This window comes from Saccopteryx bilineata, chromosome X (genome assembly GCF_036850765.1).
Source record: "Saccopteryx bilineata isolate mSacBil1 chromosome X, mSacBil1_pri_phased_curated, whole genome shotgun sequence".
In the NCBI taxonomy this organism is placed as follows: Eukaryota; Metazoa; Chordata; class Mammalia; order Chiroptera; family Emballonuridae; genus Saccopteryx; species Saccopteryx bilineata.
The window spans coordinates 115,274,879-115,299,606 of record NC_089502.1 but is presented as its reverse complement, the minus strand read 5'-3'; the positions used below and the strand labels follow the sequence as shown (position 1 = coordinate 115,299,606).

Below are 24,728 nucleotides of genomic sequence, written 5' to 3'. Positions count from 1 at the left end.
TAGCATTAGCATGGGCTGAATGCTGAGCCCCAAGCCCATATGTTGAATTGAGATAGAGCAGTCTCAAGTTCACTAAAAAGTCTGTATTTTTTTCTGATAACTGAAGGGATTTATTAGAAGCAGTTAATGTAGCTCCTTCTTCCAGGGTCCTGACTGCTTGCAGTATAGCACCTGCAGTCTCCAGTTCATGGAGCAGGCACATCTATTCATTTTCTGAAATGTTCAGAACTCCAACGATTAAATCCACTTTATAGGCAACAGAAAAGAAGCAGCACAAGGATAAGAGACATAGATATCAAAATTAAATGAGGGTTTAGTCAGTGAGGAGGAAAGGGCCAATGGTTATTGGCATTGGTAACTAACAATTTCCACCATGAGGGGGCAAAGAAAAGACTCATTTTATCTCCAGACAGTATGAAGTTATCTACTATTTTATCAATCTAGCTTCATTGGCATAATGAGGCCTTTTGATCATTAAATGTCTTAATTAAATAATATATACTTAGTAATATATTACATACTGTTTTTCTTAAAGTTCTTCTTAATGTTTTTCTTGCATAGATTTCCAAACAAATAAAATTTAAGAATATGCATATTAGCTTGACCCAGGGTGGCAGGTGGATAAAATATTGGCCTGGGATACTGAGGACCCAGGTTCGAAACCCCGAGATCGCCAGCTTGAGCATGGGAACATAGACATGACCACATGGTGGCTGGCTTGAGCCCAAAGGTCATTGTCTTGAAACCCAAGGCCGCTGGCTTCAGAAAGGGGTCACTTGCTCTACAGTAACCCCCTGGTCAAGGCTTCTCTGAGAAAGCAATCAATGAACAACTAAGGTGCCACAATTATGAGTCGGTGCTTCTCTCCCTCCCTGTCTGTTTCTGTCTTTCTCTCTCTATCTCTAAGAAAAAAAAAAAAGCATGGATTTTAAATTATCAGAATGGAAGTGTGGTGTATTACCTCTTTGATTAACTTTCGTATGTAATTGACCCTATAATAATCACTACATTGCCTCAGTAAAATTTTGCTCTGCCTTCTAGATTTAATCAGGAAGGTAACATAATAGAACAAGAAAAGGTTTTTAAAATCTCCTTAAACTGTATTTTTAGACCTTTTTACAGATATCCCTGTTTTCCTCCTTTTAAGCATATGGTAATATTATACTTCCCCATTGACGCTGAAGTTAATGTGTGGACAATGGCATGAATGCATGTCTTTTCCAAGTGGTAGTGGTAGTGTTAAGACCCAGTGAGCAATTATTCTTTTTCCCTTCACCTGCCACAATTATTGGAGGAGCACATATAGAAATGGAGCCTTCTTCACCAAGGATCTCTGAGTACAACCACTCTGCCTAGAATGGACGTGTAGTGTGAGCAGGAAATGAACTATTGTGTTAATCCACTGAGATAAGGGGTTGTTACTACAGCACAATATAGTTTATACTAGCTAATAATCCTCCTCAGAGTCACTTCAGTCAGCATCTCCCCAGATAATAAATTTTGTCTTCTAAACTAAGCAGTAAAGAGCTGACATTATCTTTAAGTTGGCATAAAAAAGATAGAGTTTATTAAAAAATAAAAATTACTCTATAAACTATGTACTCTTTTTAAGCTAATAGATACATACAAAACACTGCATGGATGATAAAATTCTATATTTATCACACATTTTACTGTGGGATGATGATCCATGAGCATAAGCAAGAGTTGTTAAGATGTTTTTATGCTAATTAAATTCAAAGGATTATCAGAAAGGATCAGGAGAAGGGAGTGATTTTAGCCACCCTTTAGAATTGAATAGCTGATTACCTGAGCACTTTGTAAATAATTTCCTACAGTTATATGACTTGCTATCTTTCTCCTACAATATTGAATTATTTATCATTCAGTAAATTTTTACAAAGTGGCATCACAAACACTGTTCTTAGTACTGGATAAATATAGAGATAAATAAGTCACAGGTCTGGTCCTCAAGGAGCCAAACATCAAGTAGAGAAGAAAAATAAATCTCCAGAAATGGAGGCAATCGTTTGGAGAAGAACACATTCAGTAATACGTGTTATTTTAAAAAATGTTCTGTACACTAATTGGCAAGGAATAGCACTATCTAGATATTAGAGAGATATTCACAGAAGAAAATACTTTTAACGAGAATAATGAGATATGAAGCACTGTTTTTCCTTGCATACAGTTTACTCTGGTGTTCTCCTTTATCAAATACAAATTTAAATCCACAAAGCCACTCTGTCTTTGTACCCCAGGTTAGCACTTCTTGCTTCAGAGACTTCTCAACTGGTCAGGGGCCAAAGTAGAACTAAATGCAGAAAACATCACATTTTGACTATAGTCCACCTGGTCACATGGAGGATGGAATGAATCTAAAAACAAGTCTTTTTATATTTTTCCCATGATGCATAAAAATTTGACTTCTACTGGATAATTTGTCATTTTTTTCTTTTTCTTTTCTTTTCTTAGTGTGTGGGGCCGACCAACAGGGACAGACAGTTAAGGGAGAGAGATGAGAAGTATCAACTGATAGTTGCGACACTTTAGTTGATCATTGCTTTCTCATATGTGTCTTGACCAGGGGGCTCCAGATGATCCAGTGACTCCTAGCTCAAGCCAGTGACCCTGGGCTTAAAGCCATTAACCTTTGAGCTCAAACCAGTGATCATGGGGTCATGTCCGTGATACCATAACACTCAAGCCGGCGACCCCATGCTCAAACCCACGACTTCGGGGTTTCAAACCTGGGTCCACAGTGTCCCCAGCTGACGCTCTATCCACTGCACCACTGCCAGGACAGGCAGGAATGTCATTTATTCACACCTCATTAATATGTTCCACTCCCTGAGTTTGTCTGACTACTAAATTGCTAGAACATATTCAACTGCTTAATCTAGAGAATTTTGTATAATTTGGGCCTTTTGTTGTTGTTGTTGTTGCTGCTATTTATTCCTTAAGACCAAGAGTTTAAACACGTTTTCTCTGCCTGCCATGGCTTCTACAATAATCTGTGAGAATCTGGAAACATGATAGCATGGACCGAGGTGCAGGGAGGAACAAAAAAGTAAATGGGTTGTTTTTTGTTCTGTCTTTGAAATATGCAAGATACTAGTTTTTAAACAGGTTGATTTTATCACTGAATTTCTCAACTCAAAAACACTGATTAAGTAGAACAGAATTTTCCTGAGCCCAATTATTTTACTAAATTATTTTCTGATATATCTGTGTTAATCATGATAATTAGCTTTATGAGCAAGCCGATAAACTTCCTAGATCTGCATTTTTTTCTATCTGTCCTTGCCATAAATAGTATGGATAATTCAATTTTTCTGGGTTTGAGAATCTCCTTTAAGGACGAGGCACCTCTTTTATTTATTCACAAGGCACTTTCATTAGCTGTTCTCTAAGAAAATAAGTAAATGAAAGAAAAAGGCGATGAAGCTCAAATTGCTCTGCTTTTTTATTCACTATGAATAAAAATCATTAAAAGGCTGGAGACTGCAAGTATTGAACAGAATGAGGTTGGGAGATTATTTGAGGGTTTTAATCAGGCATTCTGCCCAGGGATTCATTATCAAAGAGATGACAGTGGAGCTCTACACTGAGAAATAAGCATTTTTTTTGTTTCATTTTTTTTACTCTCTGTATAGTCTCCCTCATAAATGCTGAGATATTCATCTATTATATCTACGATAGCCTTAAAGTATCTATCAAATGCTCAAATTACATAAAATATGAAATGTTATTTACTTTTTTAAAAAGATCCTAATTTGCTACTCAGAATGTCTGTAAAGTAGAAGTAAATCACAGAATAATTGTAAGATGTGACAAATAACCTTTATTAAGAATGTGGTATAAAGAAAAGACAGCATTTGGAGAAATGGCATGGATATGGTTAGAACTTTACTTAGAAATAGTCAATATATTTTTACAGCACAGTATAAAATTTAGGCAAAGGCAGATGACAAGGTGAGAAAAAAAAATTTTTTTTTATTCTCAGAAAAAAAAAAAAAATCAGGCAAACAGTATCTGAGTGTCCAAATACTAACTGATTGCTTTTTGAGTGACATAATCATGAAACTAGGAGAAAAGAAATTTGAGGGAAATTGATGGGTTCTGGAAGAAAGGAACCTTTCAAGGGAGGCCGTTGCCTCGGCTGGGATCTGTTCATTAATTTTCAGAAATGCAAGCAGAGATTAAACAGCTATCCAAGTCTTCTTCTAACTTGACTGGGAGAAGCAAACATAGAAACAATAATCTGAGAGAAGAGAAGTTTTCAAGACATCAAGTTCTAGAACCACTTTTGGAGAGAGTACCTATCTAGTCCTCAGTTGAGATCACTTATTCTTGAGTCTCGAGATTTGGGTTTTTATTATTATTATTATCATCAAATTTTTACTTCTCTACAGTATTTTAAAATAAAAGGGAATTGTTTTTACCAAATTTAAAAAAATATCAGTGGAAATGTGGATGATTTAGTGTTCATTTTGCATTTTTCTTATTTTTAAAATTTCTAAACAATATAAACATAAAAATGATACTGAAAGAAATCTGTGGTCTTTGCACATCATATTATAGGGTAGCCATAGTTTTAGGGATCTGTAACACTAAATTAAGATAGAGAGCTCTGGCTAGTTGGCTCAGTGGCAGAGCATTGTCCCCGTTTGTGGATGTTCCGGGTTGGATTCCCGATCAGGGCACACAGGAGAAGCGCCCATCTGCTTCTCCACCCCTCCCACTCCCCTTCCCCCCCTTCCCCTCTTGCCACTATGGCTCGATAGCTTCAAGCGAGATGGCCTCTGGCACTGAAGATGGCTCCTGTGGCCTCTGCCTCAGTTGCTAAAAAAAAATGGCTCAGTTGCTGAACAACCAGAGCACTGGCTTCAGATGGGCAGAGTATCACCCCCTAGTGGGCTTGCTGGGTGGATTCCGGTCAGGGCGCATGCAGGAGTCTGTCTCTCTGCCTCCCCTCCTCTTACTAAAAAAAAAAAAAAAAAAGAAAATTGTTGATGACTTTTTTTTCTGTGTTGTTGATGTTGTTTTTCTATTCACTTATGACAGGGATGGTAGGAGTAACCTTGAATATGATAAGGACGCCTTTCAGGCACCAAGAATTCTGAGAACCTGTGAGTACCTCAAATAAAAACTTGTATGTGTTTCCATGTATACTTTTTATGTACAGAGCATTCCATGAAGTGAAACTATAGACAGACTGTCAAGGCATAGGGATTGCAGACTGAATGGAAGGCTGAAGTGTTGGTCCTCAGCCTTCTTATGACTCTGCTCACATCTTTCCTTTCACTGATGGGTCTTAATTTTCGCACCTGTACAATGAATATATTTAGATACATGACCTTGACATTTCTTTTGGCTTATTCTGAACTGCTTTAGCCTATTTAGGTGACAAGTATCACCATATTTAAAATGATAAGAACACAGATTACTTTGTGTTATGAAAGAACTGAAGATTTAGAAAATATGGGTACAATGCTGGACAGGAAAATGGATATAGGACTGTTCTGGTTATCTGTAGCTACAAATAAACCACCCCAAATGTAGTGGCATTAAACAATAAAAATGTAATAGGGTTAGTATCTCTCACACTTCCAGGGTGACTGGCCTCAGCTAGGTGACTCTTGCAGTTGCAGCCAGGTCGAGGCTGGGTTTTGAGCCATCCCAAAGGCTTCTTGACTCACATGTCTGCTTATTAGCATAGGTAGCTAGATATTAATAAGCTGGCAGCATGATGATTAATGCCTTTCCTCTGGGACCTCAGGTGAGGCTCTTTGCCTGGACACTTATATGTGGCTTCTCCGTGTGGCCTAGGCTTCTTCACAAGATAACTTGATTCTAAAAGCAGGTGAACCAAGAAAAGGAGATAATAAAGAAGTTGTATTACCTTTTCTGATCTGGTACCAGGAGTCATTCTTCTTGACTATTGCTACATTCTAGTATACTGTTCATTGGGATCAAAACACTAACACTGATCTACCATATCACCACATTTAAGACGATGTTGAAGAATGTGTGGACATGTTTTAAAGCCAACAGTTCCACTTGTTTGTTATCCCTGTATTGTTAACCATTACATAGTCCCCCAGAACTTTAAAGATTCTTTGATGACAGTTTTGCTGTTTATGTGTATATATCAAGCTAATTTTAACACTAGTGAAGTTCCCTTTGTAAAGAAATTATTTATTAAGGCATCTTTAACAATGTATCAAAATTTTTGCATTTTTATTATATCAAGATTGTACTAGGATCACTGGTACTTTTATTAACAAATGTATATGTCATCTTCTAAATTTGTGTGCTAATGCTTTGAACATTTTGTTATTTATTCCAAAACTTTAATCCCTAATTGAAACAGCTGCTTTATTTCAACAGCACTTATGCAATGACATGTAAACAAACTGCTGTATGTTTTGCAGCAATTAGATCCAGTTTCATCAGAGAGTACTTCTGCTCCACACCAGTTCTTCACATGCAAGTGAGAAAGCCTATGTATTTGGAGCTCTGCTTCGTTCCATTTGACATGGAGACACGCTACTGCATCATCATCCTCAGTAACAAAAATGTGAGAACAAATCCGTGGTTGGGGCTTTTATCCGGCCTGGCACTTTACTGGGATAACTAGTATGGGTAACTTGATGGCAACTAAAGACTCTAGAAATTAGATAACAATTTCAGCCTTCTAGTAGCCAAACAAAGATCTTATCCTCAAGAATAAGCAGTTACACTAGTTGTGCAAACATTTTTTAATGGCCTCATAAGAAAGTTCCATGGAATCAGAGTGGAGGCATGCCTAACCTTGCTGCAGCCCTATCTGTATGAATCTACCATTGCATAACAAATTATCGAATACTGAGAGACTTAAAACAACGCATGTGTGTTATAGCACATTTTCAATAGATCTAATGTCCAGGCATGACCTAAGTGGGTCCCCTGCCTGCAGCCTGTCAAGTTTTCAATAGGGGTTGGCCGGTGCTGAGTTCTCCACAGAGGTCCATTTGAGTAAGCCGCTTCCAACTTCTCAGAAGTTGTTGGCAGAATTAATTTCCTAGTGGCTCAAGGATCCATGCACCTTGCTTCCTTAAAGCCCGAAAAGGAGAAGTATCAAGAGAGGAGAAGAAGGAAGGGAAAGAGGGAGACAGAAAGTGAAAGACTGAGATGGAGAGGGGGTATAGGGTATGGAGAGGGTGGGAGAGAGAGAGAGATTATCTCTAGAGAAAAAGTTTTATGCCATTATCCCTTTCTAGAAAGACACTGCCATGTGTTAAACTGAGGAGGAAATTTATAACCCTCAGGATATAGGCCCAAATATATTAATAATGTATCAGTTATGCACTGTTTTGAATGTCAATGCAATGAAATAGTGGTAACTAGAAAGAGATATTTTATGTACCTGATGTCTATGGGATCATTTACATGTAAAAATAATATAGTTTGTGAAATATATAAAATATAGTCTAATTTTACACTTAAAATTACTATTTAGGAAAAATAGTACTGTTTGATAGTAATGCTAAATATTGTTTTTTATTCCCTTTAAAGGAGTTCAGGATTTAACTGAATTCCTCGATATAAAAATTTGTGAAAAGTAGTAGTTTAGTCAAATGCTTCACAATCTCTTTTATATCAATTTATAAAATACCTGTAGAAAAATGCTAGGGCTGATTCTTAATAGCATAGTAAGGAAGTTAATTGTATTCTTTAAATTAAACTATTAGAAAATTAATATTTGCTTCCATAAATTTTATCTAAATTAATTAAAGTAGAAATATACTTGGCATGTCAATTTATGAAAACATGACTTTTGATTACATATAATTTGTCCTTGTCAGAGAAAATTATTAGGAAAAATAATCACAAAATTATATTGTTATCAATTGAGAAATAATGCCCTTAATGTAAAGGATTGCATTGAATTACAATAACTTATGTGAGGAAAACACATCTATTAATTTACACATTTAATTTTATTGCTAATTATATTGAAAAATGCAATTACACGCTTAAATAAATAATCAAATATTCAAGTCCACCTAGTTAGGGCCTGTTCTTATTAAATGTGTGATAACTGCTCTGCCATTGAGAGCCACCTGTTGAAAACTGTAAAGTAATTAGGCCTTAATTTGATAGCTTTCCATGTGTAAAACAGAACCATTTCTGCTAACACTGCTATCAAGGAAAAGCCATTTGTTTCACTTTGGCTGTTTCATTCAAACTTTCAAATAAAAAAATGAAATGCATTCTGTAACGGCTTTTTGAAAGTAAAAATAGTTTTGTTAAACTTCCCATCACTGTTCATAGAATTTTTTACCTTAAGAGAAAACCTACAGAAGCCCTAAAAAACCCATGCTGTCAGATGTCAAAAATCCAAAGACATATCTGTTCTTCGTGGAAGGGGCAGATGAAATCATGACCTACCTACTCCCTGAGATGTTGTGTCTGCTGGGAGGAGTGGTTGACAGGTCTCTATACAAGGCAGACAAACACTACAAATCACAAAGCAATGTCTTGACACAACCTTGGGACTCTGTGTTCACTGTGGAGTCCATGTGAATATCTGCTCCATGTAGTCTTAGGTCCTCAAATAGGAAACCACTTGGCATTGCTAGGCTCATCATGTACAAGAGGCAGTGACATCAAGCAGGCATCCTTGACACAGGGCCTGGGTTAAGAGTGACTTCCAGTAGAAACCACTTGCAGTGACCTAACCATCCCTCTCCCAGCAACCTATGAGCCTTTTTATTGACCCAAAGCAGAGTCCTTCTTTCCCCTGGTAGGTTTACCTTTCAGTTCTTCATTGTCCTTCTCGGTTTTCAAAACTTGGTCAGAAAAAATCGGAAGTAATACCCAGATACTGCTGACTTGAAGCTGGGGTGGGAATCACCATCTCTGAACAACTTATGCAAATTCGTCCAGTCTGACACCAGGGCCCCAGGTACCAGGGAGAGTTTCAGCCTTGCCAAGTCACATAGAAAGTTTACAGGACATGGGTGCCCACTCTCAGGTGCAGGACCCTGCAAGGCCTTCTTGTTGATTCATGGTCTACAACAATTTAGTCTCAATATATCTGCAGAATTATCATTCAGGCATGCAATTAAGATTGCGTTAGAATCGTGTTAAGAAGGCTAAACTTTTTTAGTGAAGGCATACGAATCTTTTTATACTTCTTACCCTTACTGAGTCTCCTAGCTCAATCTTTCTATGAAAAATAGTATTTTAAAAGAACAGTGATTATTCTTCATAGTCAGTTTCATATTATAATTATGGCAGAGTCAAATAATCATCTACAATGATTGATTAATGATCCCTCTCTAGTGTACAGAATTTAACATTTTAGAATTTTAGCTTAGCTCTCATGGGTCTTTTTATCCATCAAAATAATATAATGTTCAACCAATTCAAATATATAAATTACAAAAAACTGGGAAGATCTAGCCCCAAGATAAAGAACAACAAACAAACAAAAACATAAAATTTAACACCTATGCAACATGTTGATTTTCTGTCTAGAAATGCTTTAGAATTTTATTTTTTAAGATGGAGTTTATTTGTATCTGGAGGGCATCCATGACCTGCCCAAGGTTACCCAGCTAATTAGTAGAAGAGGTGGAATAAAAACTTCCCTTCCAGTGCAGTTTTTGTGTTCCTCCTTTCTGGGTCATTGACAGCTGGTCTTGTAAAGTTGCATGTAACAGTTTTATTTAAAGACTTCCTTTAACTAGATACACAGGAAGAACAAAATATCTTTTGTGAGGGTTTCTTCGCATCAACCCTGGGCTGTGGCATCTTCCAGGAAAATATAATAATATAAATCTAAGTAAACATGCCAACTGATAAATGCCAATTAAGAGCAGAAAGGAAATGTAATAGGTGACTGTTGGAATAGCACACACTGACAAGTGCCTGCTAGGTGTCAGATAATGCCATTTCTTGTCACAGCCTCCAGAGTTGGAAGGTAAGGGGCTTCTGTACTTTAAAAGAGTTCTTTGTTGCATTTGCATTTCTTGCCTGGTCTGATTTTATTTCAAGGAATGTAAAGGGAACTAATTAGATAATACTACAGATTACAGTTCCTGAATAATTTTCTGACACAGGCAAAACATACATTATTTTCCATTATGTTACATTTTTTAATAAAAAGAATATATTGAAAGTGAACAAATAAAGTAATTTTTTTGAGAAATGATAATATATTCTCTGTAATATATGGATTTAAACAGAATTGAATGGAAACTTCGTTACTGATATTTCCATTGGCTAATTGAAGGGTGGAAAGCTGTTAATAATTTATATTTAAGAATAACAGTATGGCAAGTAGTAGTTTGTTCCTTTTGTATCAACTCCAATGGGTCTGTATTTATATTCATGGAGTAGACAAACTATAGATCAGGTTTCATCCCAGCACAGATTAAAAAAAAACAATAACATGAAGTTATGATAACTATACTCCCTGAGTCTGATGTTTTATGAATACTATATTTTGGATAAAACAACTGATTTTTAGATAAGAGGATAACAAAAAGGTAAAAATGACAGTAAATATTAATATGTTGTTTTTTTCGGTCTCTGTTGAACTTATCCATTCATACTCTATTTGAATTATCATTGAAAATTTTACATCAGTATTGATCACTCAGTTATATTTGTAGTAACACATTCACACAACACAGTTCAATTCACTAGCTTGGGTTTATGTTTACAAAGTACATAGCTGTTTAGGAAAAACTACTTTGTATAAATTATATATAATGTTCTAATTATTACCAGGTATGCACAGATTTAAATGCTGAACAATCTAAAACATTCAAAGTTTCCATATTTCTTTTATCAGCATGAACTGAAGATAATTATGGATCATAAATAATCAAATTTTATGGGGCATTATCATATGAAAGTAGATGATGATAAACTATAATAAATCCCCCTGGTACCCTTCATTCATCTTCAGCAGTGCATGGCCAGATATGTTTCATGATTCTAATGAAGCAAATCCCAGTCATCATATCATTTTATACATAAATAATTCAGTAACTGTCTCTACAATAACAAAAATTTGACATAGCTGGGATAGCATTACTACTAAATAAAATATTGTAATTTTTTTTTTCATTTTTGGAAATGAGACGAGGGCAAATTGACAGACTCTCACATGTGCTCCAACTGGAACCCATCCAGCAACTCCCATCTGGGGCCAATGCTCTGCCCATCTAGGGCCATGCTTGTAACTGAACTATTTTTAGCACCTGAGGTGGAGGCTTTCTGGAGCCATCCTCTGTGTCTGGGGCCAATGTGCTTGAACTGATTGAGCCATGGTTGTGGAAGAGGAAGAGAGAGAGAGAGAGGGAGAAGAAGAGAGAGAAAGAATGGGAAGAGGAAGGGCGAAGCAGATGGTCACTTCTCCTGTGTGCCATGACCAGGAATCAAACCCAAGACATCCACATGCGGGACCCATGCTCTATCACTCAGGCAAACGGCCAGGGCCAACTTTTTTCCTAATAACATTAAACATCTGAGCATTGTTCATATTTTCCTGATTGTCTCATGATTGTGTTTTTTTTTCCTGTCATTTTATTTTGAATTTCTTTGTTTGAAATGTAGAGAAGAAAAAATAATGTTTTTTCTATCCTTCTTAGTTCTTGGCTAAGAACTCCCACCTGTAATAAAAAATTAACAGTAATAATTCAAACAAGTTTATTAAGATGTATACCTTTTGTATAAATGCAATATACCCAGGAAAACCAAACAACTTCCTAATGTAGCTTAGAATTTAGGCATAAATACCATCTTACTAGGGAAAGTTGAAAAGGGATGTCAGCCGTTTAGGAGAGTAAATGATTTATTAGGAAAGACGAATGGGTCTTTGAAATAATAAATGGGAGATGTGATAGTTTGTGACAGTTTGTCTGGGTACAGTTTCAACTTCTAGTCTCTTCTCCTGTGAAAAGAGTCAGTCTTCTTTGGTTGATGAAACTCCCAGGAGATTTATGACAGTTGAATTCCTTTTGGAGGATCTGTCTCTAGGCAGATAAGAGAAAGCCTTTCCCTGTAGTTGCTATTTTTCACATGTCTACAGCTCAAAATCGTTGATATAATAAAGTGACATATTTGGGGGTGGCATGTCTTGAACCCCAACAATCCTATTTTGAGGTGGCATATTCTGCTACCACTCAGAATTGAGGTCTGAATAATAATTATCCATTCTGATTGTGTGATATGTCTTTTGAGACTTTCCCTCTCTCCTTTCTTTTCACTTAGTCTCTAGGTTCTGAAAATGAAGGAATATTGTTCATCCCATTTCACAGAGGAAGAAACCAGCACTCAGAGTTCTTCTAGTAAACTTGCCTCAGGCTTAGTAGCTAATAAATGAGAGTATCAGGATTAAAGTAGGCTTGTCCATCTCTGTTAATCTTTCTCTGTGTCATGTTGCTGCCTTTGCATCGACCCCACTTTATTGTCACTCTCTTTGTTTATACTTTTGTTCTATTTGCCTCATTATTTATTCTAAAAGCTCTTCAGACTCTCAATACTTGTTTTGAAAACCTGTACTTTATTTTTAAAAGTAAATTGATTTGGGTGATGTTGGTTATGTAAGTTTCAGGTGTACAATTTGATAGTCCACCATCTGTATATTCCATTGTGTGTTACCACCCAGTCTAGTCTCCTTCCGTCACTTTGTATCTGAGCCTGTTTATCCTCTTTATCATCCTCCCAACTCCCTTTCCCTCTGGTGGCCACCATACTGCTATCTCTGTCTATAGGTTTGTTTAGTTTGTTTGTTCTTTTGTTGCTTTCTGTTTTATATCCCACATATGAGTGAAATCATATGGTTCTTGTCCTTTTTCATCTGACTTACTTTGCTTACAATGATACTCTCAAGATCTATATACATGTTGTCACAAAGGGCCGTATTTCATCCTCTCTTATGGCTGAGTAGTATTCCATTGTATAATGCTTAGTTTTCTTTATATACCACATTTTATTTGTCCTTTCACCCATCAAAGGGAGTTAGAAAACCTGTGCTTTGAAATAAAACTCTTGGGAACCCAGATACCCTGCAAAAATTATGTCACTCCTCTCCAACAATAAATTGCACTGTAAAGGGGGAAATGTCTTCCTTGATTGATTATGTGTTTAAGCTAGCAATCTGCCATGAATATTTGTAGCTATAAGGATTAACTGCTGGAAGTGTGATCCTGGGATGTTCTTAAGCCACCTCCGTGTTGTGTTGCATGCAGAGCTTCCTCCACACTATGGTAGGGCTACATTTAAGCCTTTCCTTTCTCCACATATTTAGGGCATATGTTGCTTAAAATGCACAGTGCCGTGATGTTTTTATAACACGCAAATTCCGCTCGCAGCAGAAAGATTTATCCTAATTTTGTCTCAGCTTTTAGAATTTACTATTATTGTGTGGTTGTGTTTTAGATTGGAGAATTAGTATACGCTGTGGAAGGAACAGGTGTGATCCCCTTGCCTTCCGTCCTACCTGCAATGATGTCTAGGACTTCACATTCCTTTGACTGCAGAAACACTCCAGAAGGTAGAGTATATATATATATATATATTTTTTTTTATTATTATTTTTATTTATTTATTCATTTTAGAGGAGAGAGAAAGATTGAGAGAGATTGAGAGAGAGAGAGAGAGAGAGAGAGAGAGAGAGAAGGGGGGAGGAGCAGGAAGCTTCAACTCTCATATGTGCCTTGATCCGGCAAGCCCAGGGTTTTGAACCGACAACCTCAGCATTCCAGGTCAACGCTTTATCCACTGCGCCACCACAGGTCAGGCTATATATATATTTTTTTATTTCACTTATAATATTGAAGGATGGGACTGTCCCTCATATAGTTACCTAAGTTTCTTCATAGCAAGTTTTTCCAATATATAATTAGATTATAATTTTATTATGTCAGTAATATACATTCTAGTTTAAAGTGTAAGGTTGTACGTGAAAGAAAATGACAGTTCGTGCCAGTCCTCGACAGATGTCTTTCTTTACATTTATTTCTACTCCCCTTACCTTCTGATCACTGATAGGAGCACAAAAGTCACTGAATTTTTTTTTATCATGTTAATGATGCTACTATGAAAATCATTTCACTAGACCTCTTTTCAGAGACTACCAAGAAAATATTTTTAATTTCCGAAGACTTATTCTTGAACTACAGAATTAGTACTACTAGAAATGTGTTAACTATTTATTTTTACTCTGTTTGATGAAGACCACCATGGCAGTTTTAAATTTCAAACCTCCAAGTCCATTCTGAATGATAATGTCAAGGGCATAAAGATCATTGCAGTGCCTGACCTGTGGTGGCACAGTGGATAAAGCGTCGACCTGGAAATGCTGAGGTCGCTGGTTCGAAACCCTGGGCTTGCCTGGTCAAGGCACATATGGGAGTTGATGCTTCCAGCTCCTCCCCCCTGTCTCTCCTCTCTCCCTCTCTCTCTCTCTCTCTCTCTCTCTCTCTCTGTATCTCTCTCTCCCTCTCTCTCTCTCTCCCTCTCTCTCCTCTCTAAAATGAATAAATGAAATTAAAAAAATTAAAAAAAAAAAAAAAAAAAGATCATTGCAGTGATGAATGTTTTTGCTTCCCTTAGTGGTTCATGAGGAAGAGCCAGTTCTCTACCTGAAGTGCAAACCGAAGCACATGCTGAGTGTAAACCTCATGCTTCCTCTCATGAATGAAGCCAAAGAAAAGGCATTGGCTTTTGCAGCAAAACAGCAGATGTCTGATATAGAGTACCAGCGACGATCCATCACAGGCACTCTAGAAAGCAGCAGCGTGCGCGTGGCCATCGCCCTCCTGGGGCTGACCAGAGTTGAGGTGCGTACAGGTAGATGATGTGCTTCAATTGTTCTCTCTTTTCAAATGTACACGCAGGTTACTTCATCCTAACATTTATACGTAGAAAAAAAGATGAATTCTGGTTGCCTTGAGAACGACCGCTCAGTAGCTTCTTTTCTATTTTACCTCATTAAAAATAAACCTGAAGAACACTGTACTAATTTTAGCATTGCGACTAATTTTAGTAATAATAACTGAATTAGCAGTAACTAAGCATTCTACTAATTTTAGGCATTACATTGTAGTTGCTTAATACACAGTTGTCTTCAATTCTGGCTGCACGTTAGAATGCTCTAGAAAACTTAAAATCGTACTAATGCCTAGGTACCGCTCCTGAGTGATTAAATACAGCTCTCTGGAAGGGTTAGGTGCATGGGGATATGTTCTAAGGTTGCCCAGGACATTCTGTTGTGTATCTAGAGAGGTTCATCCCTGGGATCAGATGACCTGAGAGTCTAGACATTAACACTGCCACTTGTGTGACTATGGGCTGACTACTTAAAAATCATCAAACTTCCATTTTTAATCTGCAGATGTTGGTAATTTATGGAAAGTAAGTGATGTAACTATATAAAATGTTGAGTATACAACCTAGTATGTAGTAAGTACTTTTTATCTGTATGACATTGTTGCTATTATCATTACTATTAATATAGACTCTATTGTTACAGCTTACATTCTGTTCTATAATGGAAATAAGGTACAGTCTAGTCACCACAGAGCTGCCATTGTGATTCTTCTAATGTGTAAACCTATTCACATTGTTCCTCTACTGTTGTGCCAGTTCATGTTAGAATAAAAGCCAACACCCCTAGGATGGCGTTCATGAGCCTTCTGATCAGTTCCAACTCCTTCCCTGATCTCAGCTTTCCTCTGGAGCCCACTCACTCCTGCCATTCCCTCAGCACAGGTCCCTTGCTGTTCTTCACATTCCCAAAGTGTGCTCCCCGTGGCCTGTGCACTTCCTTTGTTAGTTTTTTCTAGATATTAAGGACTGCCTCCCTCGTGTACTTCAGGTCCGTCCCTGTGTTCTTAGTGAGATTCTGCTCTAGCAACCTAGATATTTTCTAAAAGCATCACTTAGTCTATGAGTCACTCTCCAAATCCTAAATTTCCTTTCGTTTTCTTATTTGATACAGTTTATTATCTGGGAGTAGTATATTTATATGTGTTTTCTCATGTGTGTCTCCATCAGGAATTTGTGAGAAGATATTTGTTTAGTTAACTTGCATACCACCAGTTCCTAGAAAAAATGTGTGCCTTGCCAAAGGTAGTCACAGAAACTGTTCAATGAAGGAGTAAATGATAAATGTTTTCATCCTTGCTGTTTAAGATTTACCTTCATTTAGATACATTGCAGCAAAGTACTCAATGATGTGGAGGTTTTTTTGACAGAATGTTATAATCAATAGTAGAAATCACAGATTTTTTTTTTTTTAGAGGGCAGGGGACAGACAGACAGGAAGGGAGAGAGATGACAAGAATCAACTCATAGTTGCAGTCCTTTAGTTGTTCATTGATTGCTTTCTCATATGTGCCTTGTCCGGGGGGCTCCAGCTGAGCCTGTGACCCCTTGCTCAAGCCAGAGACTCTGGGGTCATGTCTGTGATCCCACACTCAAGATGGTGACCCCTACAGAAGCCACTGAGCCCACGCTCAAACCAGATGAGCCCACACTCAAGCCAGGACCTTGCAGTTTCAAACCTCGGTCCTCAGCATTCCAGGTGGACGTACTGTCCACTGTGCCACCACTTAGGCTAAATCGCAAATATTGAACAGCGATAATATGTTAGGTATGACCTGGATTTTTAAATTCTGATTAGCTCAAAATATCAAGGTTTGAGGCTGTGAACGCCCTCTGCGGCACCCATCCACTTTTTGCATGTAAGAAGCTGATGCCTCTTTTCAGCTCCTACCAAAATGCTTCCTTCTGCTCTATAAAACAGTGAATTTGGGAAGGTGTATGTGAACATTTAGAAACACTGTTACAATAAAGATGTTCAATGTGTGACCTTTTCCAACTTTAAATGTGTGCTCTAGCTCTCTCTTTCTGTTTTTTAATTTCATTTTCTTCATTTTCACCTCCTGCCAAAGCATTTTATTGAAATAAAAAATGCTTGAGGGAAATGGATTTTGCCCATGAATCTTCTTTCTAGTATTTTATATATGTATGTGGTTTCTGTTTTTCTTCCTCATCTCTTGGCTTTTTCTTTGGAACCCAGCATACTTTTTGTTTTTATTATTGCATTTATCAAATTGTTTTATATAAGATTCAGTTTTATCGCTAGCCAGTGTATTCAATGGATAGAGACTCGATGCGGCATATGGACGTCCCAGGTTTGATTCCCAGTCAAGGTACACAAAATAAGTGAACATCTTCTTTTTTGCCCTTCATCTCCCCTTCTCCCCCTCTTCCCCTTTCCCAGCCAGTGGCATGGTTAATCGGAGTGATGACCTCAGGCACTGAAGATAGCTCGGATGATTCAAGCATTGGCTCCAGATGGGGGCTGCCTGGTAGATCCGCTTAAGGCTCATGCCAGAGTCTGTTTCACTATCTCCCCTACTCTCACTTAAAAAAAAATGATTTATTTTTATATGTACCTGTTTCTCTAGGATGTGAAATCCTTGAAATCTAAAACCTTACATTATGTGATTTTTGCTTACCCCCTTTAATGATTTGTTCATGAGAGATGCTGTCATTGTATATTTATTTATTTATTTATTTATTTATTTATTTATTTATTTATTTATTTATTTATTTATTTATTTTTGTGGCAGAGACAGAGAGAGTCAGAGAGAGGGACAGATAGGGACAGACAGACAGAAAAGGAGAGAAATGAGACGCATCAATTCTTCATTGCGGCACCTTAGTTATTCATTGATTTCTTTCTCATCTGTGCCTTGACTGGGGGGGCTACAGCAGACTAAGTGACCCTCTGCTCAAGCCAGTGACCCTGGGCTCAAGCTGGTGAGCCTTGTCAAACCAGATGAGCCCGCGCTCAAGCTGGCAACCTCAGTGTCTCAAACCTGGGTCTTCCGCGTCCCAGTCCGATGCTCTATCCACTGTGCCTCTGCCTGGTCAGGCAAAACAAATGCCCTTTTAAACCTTATGTCTTCATTGTATATAGATGTCTATTCAGGTTGCATCATAGCCTGATTTTTCACAGTAATCTTGTTGTTACTTACACTTGTTTCTCTCTCACATTTTCAGGATGAGTATGTATATGTGTGCACTTCTCTGAATTTGTTGGTAGGAATATTAATGACGATAATAATAATTTATGAATAACCTTTGGCTTTTTAAAAAAATAAAATTTCAAATGTGTTTAGTAGTCTCTAAGTTTAAAAATTTTAAGTTTTTTTCACCTGAAGATTAGTATTTTCTTTGAATTCCCTGAATATCATGCATTTTTTTTTGTTTCAGCAAAAACTCTGTAAGTGTAGAAAGTAGCTAAAGGAGGGTTGAATATATCAATTAAAAAAAATCCCAGCTACACCAAGTCAGAATTTACGGACACGTCTTACTGCATTTACATACATCTAGTTATAAAGGTTTTTTTTCAAGTCAAGTGCACTCTTGAAATACAACAATGTGAATTCTTTTGCGTGGCAGAACAATAAACAAGATACATTTTTAAAATACTCTCACCTTTTTCCCCAAAGTGCTTTTTGGTGCCGTTTTGATATCCCCATGAGTAAATGTATAATGGATAGGATTGCACTTAAATATTGATAATAGAAGAAAATGGGATGATTGACACATACAGTATCCTAAATTGCCCTCAGTGACTGGGCAGAGATTACAACCCAGATTAAGGTAGAGACATTATTATATTTTAAAGCTGGAAAACAAACCAAAGGTACTCAGACACACATAGTCCCAACCTCTTTATTTTACAGACCTGTAAAGCAAGATCCAAAAATAGCAAGGTAGCACCCTAAGTTCACACCAGAAATTTGTAACAGAATAGAAATAGGCCCAAGTTTTTACCTCCCAGTCCACTATTCTTTTCCTTGAACTATTGTGTCCAGCTCTTATGTTCACTTGTTAGTCTACTACCAAGAACTTGTTTTTTATTTTTATTTATTTTCTTAGAAAGGGGGGGGGAGGAGAGAACTGGGAAGCATCAACTCGTAGTCGCATCACTTTAATTGTTCACTGATTGCTTCTCATACATGCTTTGACAGAGGGGGCTTGTGGTGGATGGCTCAAGCCAAACCCGTGACTCCGTGCTCAAGCCAGCAACTGTGGGATCATTTCAAAGATCCCACATTCAAGTTGGTGACCCTGCACTCAAGCTGGTGATACTATGCTTAAGCCAGATGAGCTCATGCTCAAGCTGGAGACTATAGGGTTTTGAATGTGGGACCTCAGGGTTCCAGGTTGATGCTCTGTCCATTGTATCATCACTGGTCAGGCTGCTACCATGAACTTGTATAATGCAATAAATGAAAGTTTAGAATGTTATTATAGCATAAAATAACTGCAGCAAATAAAATCTAAAATCAACCTTGAAATATATTTGTTCAAAGCTAAACCTAATTGAATAAATGTAGAAAAGTGACATGTCCAATTTTTTGTTACACAGCAGTGTACAATGTGAATTTTGAAATATTTATAGAATAATAGCAACATGGAGTATCTACTTTACATACTGTAAAAGACAGGATCTTTTCTCAGGAGCATGAATTTATGACAGTTCACTTAGCAATCATTATTGAATTCATATTCTTTGTCCATTAATAAACCAACTGTAATGATATACTCAGTGATACTGGAAATACTCAGGGCTTACAGGGTAGTTTCCATTTATTTTCTATTAGCGTCCTCATGTTTATGTTTTAAAAATAATGCTATGTACCTCAGGATAAATGGCAGGAAAAATTATAGGAATCTTGAAATTTTATGTCTTTTAAAAAGGAAATTCTTAATGAGAAATCAAAAGGGTAAAGGAAAAAATTTTTTTTGTATTAGTATAATTTAGATGCCCTTCAGGTCATGAAGTAAGCCTGTTAATACTGTGAAAGATAAAGCTGGCCATGAGTTACAGCAGTACAGGGATAGATGTTATTCAGCAGGGAGGAGGAACCAGCAGGAAATGAACTCCAGTCTGTGCAGCAGTGACTGGGAGTTTTAAAGGAAGAATGAGAAAAAGTGAGTAGGGGCCTGAGCAGAGTCACAGACATGGATATTTATAAGAAGGGCAAGGGGGTTGATGGGTGTTGTTATCTGGACTTGCTAGTTGGTGCTTATCTGCAGGAGAAAAAAACTTCTGGAATCTTCATACCTGGTGGTTGTGGTGCAGGTTGCCACAAGGTACCCAGAATGTTTGCATTTCAAAGAGAGGGTTCTGCCTGACCAGGCAGTGGCACAGTGGATAGAGTGTTGGACTGCAACACAGAGGACCCAGGTTCGAGACCCTGAGGTTGCCGGCTTGAGCGCAGGCTCATCTGGTTTGAGCACAGCTCATCAGCTTCAACCCAAGGTCGCTGGCTTGACCCAAGTGGTCACTGGGTCTGCTGTAGCCCCACTGGTCAAGGCACATATGAGAAAGCAATCAATGAACAACTAAGGTGCCACAACAAAGAATTGATGCTTCTCATCTCTCTTCCTTCCTGTCTGTCCCTATCTGTCCCTATTCTCTGTCACACACACAAAAAAAAGAGGGTTCTGAGGTCCTTGAGATGATAGTTATGTGTAATAGAAGATTTACATATCAAAGGAGAGAAGAAATATTTGCAATTGCAAGCTTTCTAAAGTAACTGCAGATAAGCATCGATTAACAAGTCCAGAACACATCCACGAACTGCCTCTCACTTTTTGTTAATGTCTACTTCTGTGACTCTGCTGTTTCTATATGCCAAGGTTGAAGCCTAGTTGAGAAGAGGGCTTGGAGGAGCCTGACTAGAGTTTGGCCAGGAAAAGAGTCTGTGTCAGTATGTACTATTTTGAATGACTTGAAGATCTAGAAGGCAGACAATATGCATTTAGGATAAAGAGCTAATTGCAGATGTGGCTGTGGATAGACTACTTATTCACAATGACTAGAAAAATGAACCAAACCCAAACAGTGATAAATGTACACTGAATTAATTTAAATGTCAGCATTTACTTGATGTGTATTGCCAAAGTAAAGTAGGTAGAAAATGTGACTTTGTGGGGGAAAAAAAATCTTGTAGCTTTTATAGATAACCCATTGAATGAGATAATTGCTGAAGACACTAACATTTATTTTTGATGAGTAATATCATGATCATGTTGATGATGACAATGCTGATAATGATAGTCAACATTTATTAAATTCTTAAAATATGCTCCAAGCACCTGGTATTTGTTTACATTTTAAATACAACCGAGGATAGGCAGTGTATATACTATTATCACCCATATTTTACAAATGAGGAATTTGTGGCTTTGGTTCATAACCTGGCCAAGCTTACAGAGTTGGGTTATATAAATGTGGGTAGTTTAGTTTCAAGAATGCTTAGTTTAATCATTGGGGTATATTATGTTGTTGCAGTAGATCATCCAGATCAAAATAAATGATTGCCTATCCCTCTGCTTTGATCATTGTTTGGTTAACAAACACATAGAGAGTTGGGTTTCTCTTCAGTGTTCCATTTTAGGAAGTGCAATATTGAACTCAATTGTGTCTTGAGGATTATATGCATAGAGGTGAGTTATAACCTACATTATATAATGTTTGAAAGGACTAAAAATATCAAACTTAATTAAAAGAGGTATTTGGAGGTCTGTGGAGGGGCAGGACCTACTTTTGTTTTTGTGTGTGTATGTATTTATTTCTGATCTTTTTCCCCCCACTAAATTGTCGTTAGCAAAACAAAGGGGACTAACTATACTGCTAATGAGAACTAGAACTGATGAGTAGACATTTGAGCGCACAGGGTTCAACTCAAGGAAGGAAGCACTTTCTCAGTGTTGCTCACCAATGGAATGGTTTCTTCCTGAGACAATGAATTTCTCAACACTGAAAGGGTTAGAACAGAGACACTGAGCGGCTCTCAATAAAGGATGACCCCAATAATTCCATGAAACGTGTTAGGGTTGTCTCCCACCAATGAAATAATAATGTGTCCAAAGAAATGAACAAACTTAATTCCTTGGTTAATTTTCCCCCAAATATGGCATCTAAGTACATAATAGTATATTGTATGTTTTAGAGTTAAAAAGTAAGAAAATTACATTTCAATTTTTCTTTCTGTTTATTTGCAGACTTCATTATTGTTTAATATCTCAAAGTTGAGGAAGCCCAAGTCCATTTTATACACAACGGAACTGAGCCTTCCAGGATTCTTTTATGTACCTAAGGAAATTCACATCCCTCAGTATAAAGAAATTTTAACTAAGGAACTGAAACCATCACATCCAGAAGGTAATCAGTAATGTGTGGATTGCAATATCTAGCAGTGTTGCAGGCACTGGGAAATAATAAAATACAAAGAACAGATTATCTCTAATAAAATGTTCATAATATAATTGAAAAGATAATTTTGCTACACAAATGCAAATTATTCAATAATATTTTGTATTATAAGTAACCAATAAACTGCGTAACAGTAATCTATGGTAAGTTATATACTGAATTTGGGTGCTAAATTACTGGTACTGAAATTTGCAGATTGTTCTTTGTTAAATGATATACCTATCTGATAAAAACAATAAGTGCACTTTGAGAAAGGTCAGCTCTTGCTTGAACAGTAAAACTGGTTACAGAAGTTGTGCTGGAATTGAGACTTGAGCTGGCTCTAAAGGATAGGAGGGATGTTCATGTCAAGGGCATATCAGAGGAGAACAATACCACTTATGAGTAATTTATCTTTGATATTGACTAGTGCCATTATTAATTGAGTACTTATTCTTGGTCTTCTGGTGTCCCTTTATTTTGATTTGTGTTTCGGAGGGACTAAGCCAGATTTAATAAAATATTGCTACATTGCATACATTATTGAATACAAGTGATAAGATATAAACAATGTGACTAAAGAGTTTAAACTATTAAAATTAATTGACATTTTTCCTTTGCTTCTTTCCAAGCTGGTAAATAATACTAGGAATATATATATTTTTCATTAGGGTTAGTCCTACAGTGTACCATGTGTCATGGATTCTGAGTTATATTATTGCTAATTGTGAAGTTTTCATTTGATACTTTTTCTGTGGCTTTGTGTTAACTATAAAATACTTCTATATCTAAAATGATAATTAAGAATTATAAGGTACAGGATAACCTGTTCATGTTGCCTTCCTAAGAGATCTGAGATGTTGAGCATCTGCTCATGTGCTTATTGACCATCTTATAAATGCCTATTCAGATCATTTGCCCATTTTTAAAAGTTGGGTTGTCTCATTATTTAGCTGCAAGTGTTCTATCCATATTCTAAGTACAATACCCACTCAGAGAGATGATTTGCAAATATTTTTTTCTCATTTTGTTGGTTCTCGTTTTCACTCTTGATAGTATCCTTTGAAACACAAAGTTTTTAATGTTGATAAAGTCCAATTTTTCTATTTATGTTGTTCTTATTGCTCTTGCTTTTGATATTGTATCCTTGACTCCATGGCCAAATTCAAGTTCATGAAGATTTAGTTTGAAACACAAAGTTTTTAATGTTGATGAAGTCCAATTTTTCTATTTATGTTGTTCTTCTTGCTTTTGACATTATATCCTTGACTTCATAGCCAAATTCAAGTTCATGAAGATTTAGAACTCCATTTTTTTCCTAAGATTTTTATAGCTTTAGTTCTTGCATTTAGATCTTTGATCCATTTTGAGTATTTGTATGTTATTTGAAGTAAGGGTCTAACGGTTAGACCCTTTTGCATGTGATTATCTGGCAAAGCAATCAATGAACAACTAAGGTGCCACAACAAAGAACTGATGCTTCTTATCTCTCTCCTTTCTGTCTGCCAGCTCCTTGTTTGTATGCTCTCATAATTGTGATGCATCTCCCTCTGTCCTATATGGTACAGTACAGGCATAGGATTCTACTTTATTTCTTAAAACCAAGCTTGTTGCCAGACTCCCTCCCTGGGTACTGGTATGGTCTTTCTATCATTCACCTTGGTGCAGACAGCCCAAGGCCCCTCAAACAGAAATCTTGCCCCTGAACTTAGGATCCCAGGGCTTTTCTGGAGTGTGAAATTGGCTTCTGACATCAACCTGACCTAGTTCCCCTTTTTTTCTAGGCTTAGTATACCAGATTATAATTTGAATTCTGACTTTTGAAATCTCAGTCCTAACTGTTGTTGACTAATGTGTCTTTCTCATCCGGCTGCCCTCCCCTATGTGCCCTTCCACAGAGTTTACAGCTTGTTCAGTTGTCAATACGGGTCTTGTCCTACTATTTGAGGATATTTATGTATTTTTTCCAGTTCCAAGTTCTTTGTATGCTGCACCATGCAATCGTGAGACATGACCCTGTCCTATATTATCAAAGAAAATATAGTTTAACTCAAATAATTTGTAATAATTTTATCAACATAATTGTAATATCTAAGACTTATGTATATTCTTTATCCTCATCATTTTAATACAAGGTACTTTTAGTTCGATAAATGTTTTACTTTGCCTTTTATTGTTTTATATCTATAGACATAGAACCTGCCAGCCAAAAAAAAAAAACAAACCCCAAACAAACAAACAAAACAAACAAAAAAAACTTTTATATTGATTCTTTTTCTTTCTAAAGGTCTTCAAAGGTGAACATATGCTATGCAACAATACATTTATGGTGGCATTTAATCAAAATTGTATAAGCCTTTCCTGCAAGTTCAAGTCGTAGAGAATGTGCTTTTTATTGGCATGCTAGCAGCTCATTCAGACTAGTTTGCACACTTAG

The 24,728-nt window shown here is 36.9% G+C and overlaps 1 protein-coding gene across 1 annotated transcript in view; it reads left to right on the top strand.

Annotated features, from left to right (window-relative positions):
- The window catches only part of CFAP47 (cilia and flagella associated protein 47), a 374,219-nt gene that overhangs the window by 228,992 nt on the left and 120,499 nt on the right, over nt 1-24,728 (top strand). The window contains exons 41-45 of the mRNA XM_066250539.1: nt 5,068-5,132; nt 6,438-6,583; nt 13,444-13,558; nt 14,620-14,846; nt 22,102-22,261. Of these exons, the coding sequence (XP_066106636.1) occupies nt 5,068-5,132; nt 6,438-6,583; nt 13,444-13,558; nt 14,620-14,846; nt 22,102-22,261 (713 nt within the window). The remainder of the gene's footprint in view (nt 1-5,067; nt 5,133-6,437; nt 6,584-13,443; nt 13,559-14,619; nt 14,847-22,101; nt 22,262-24,728) is intronic.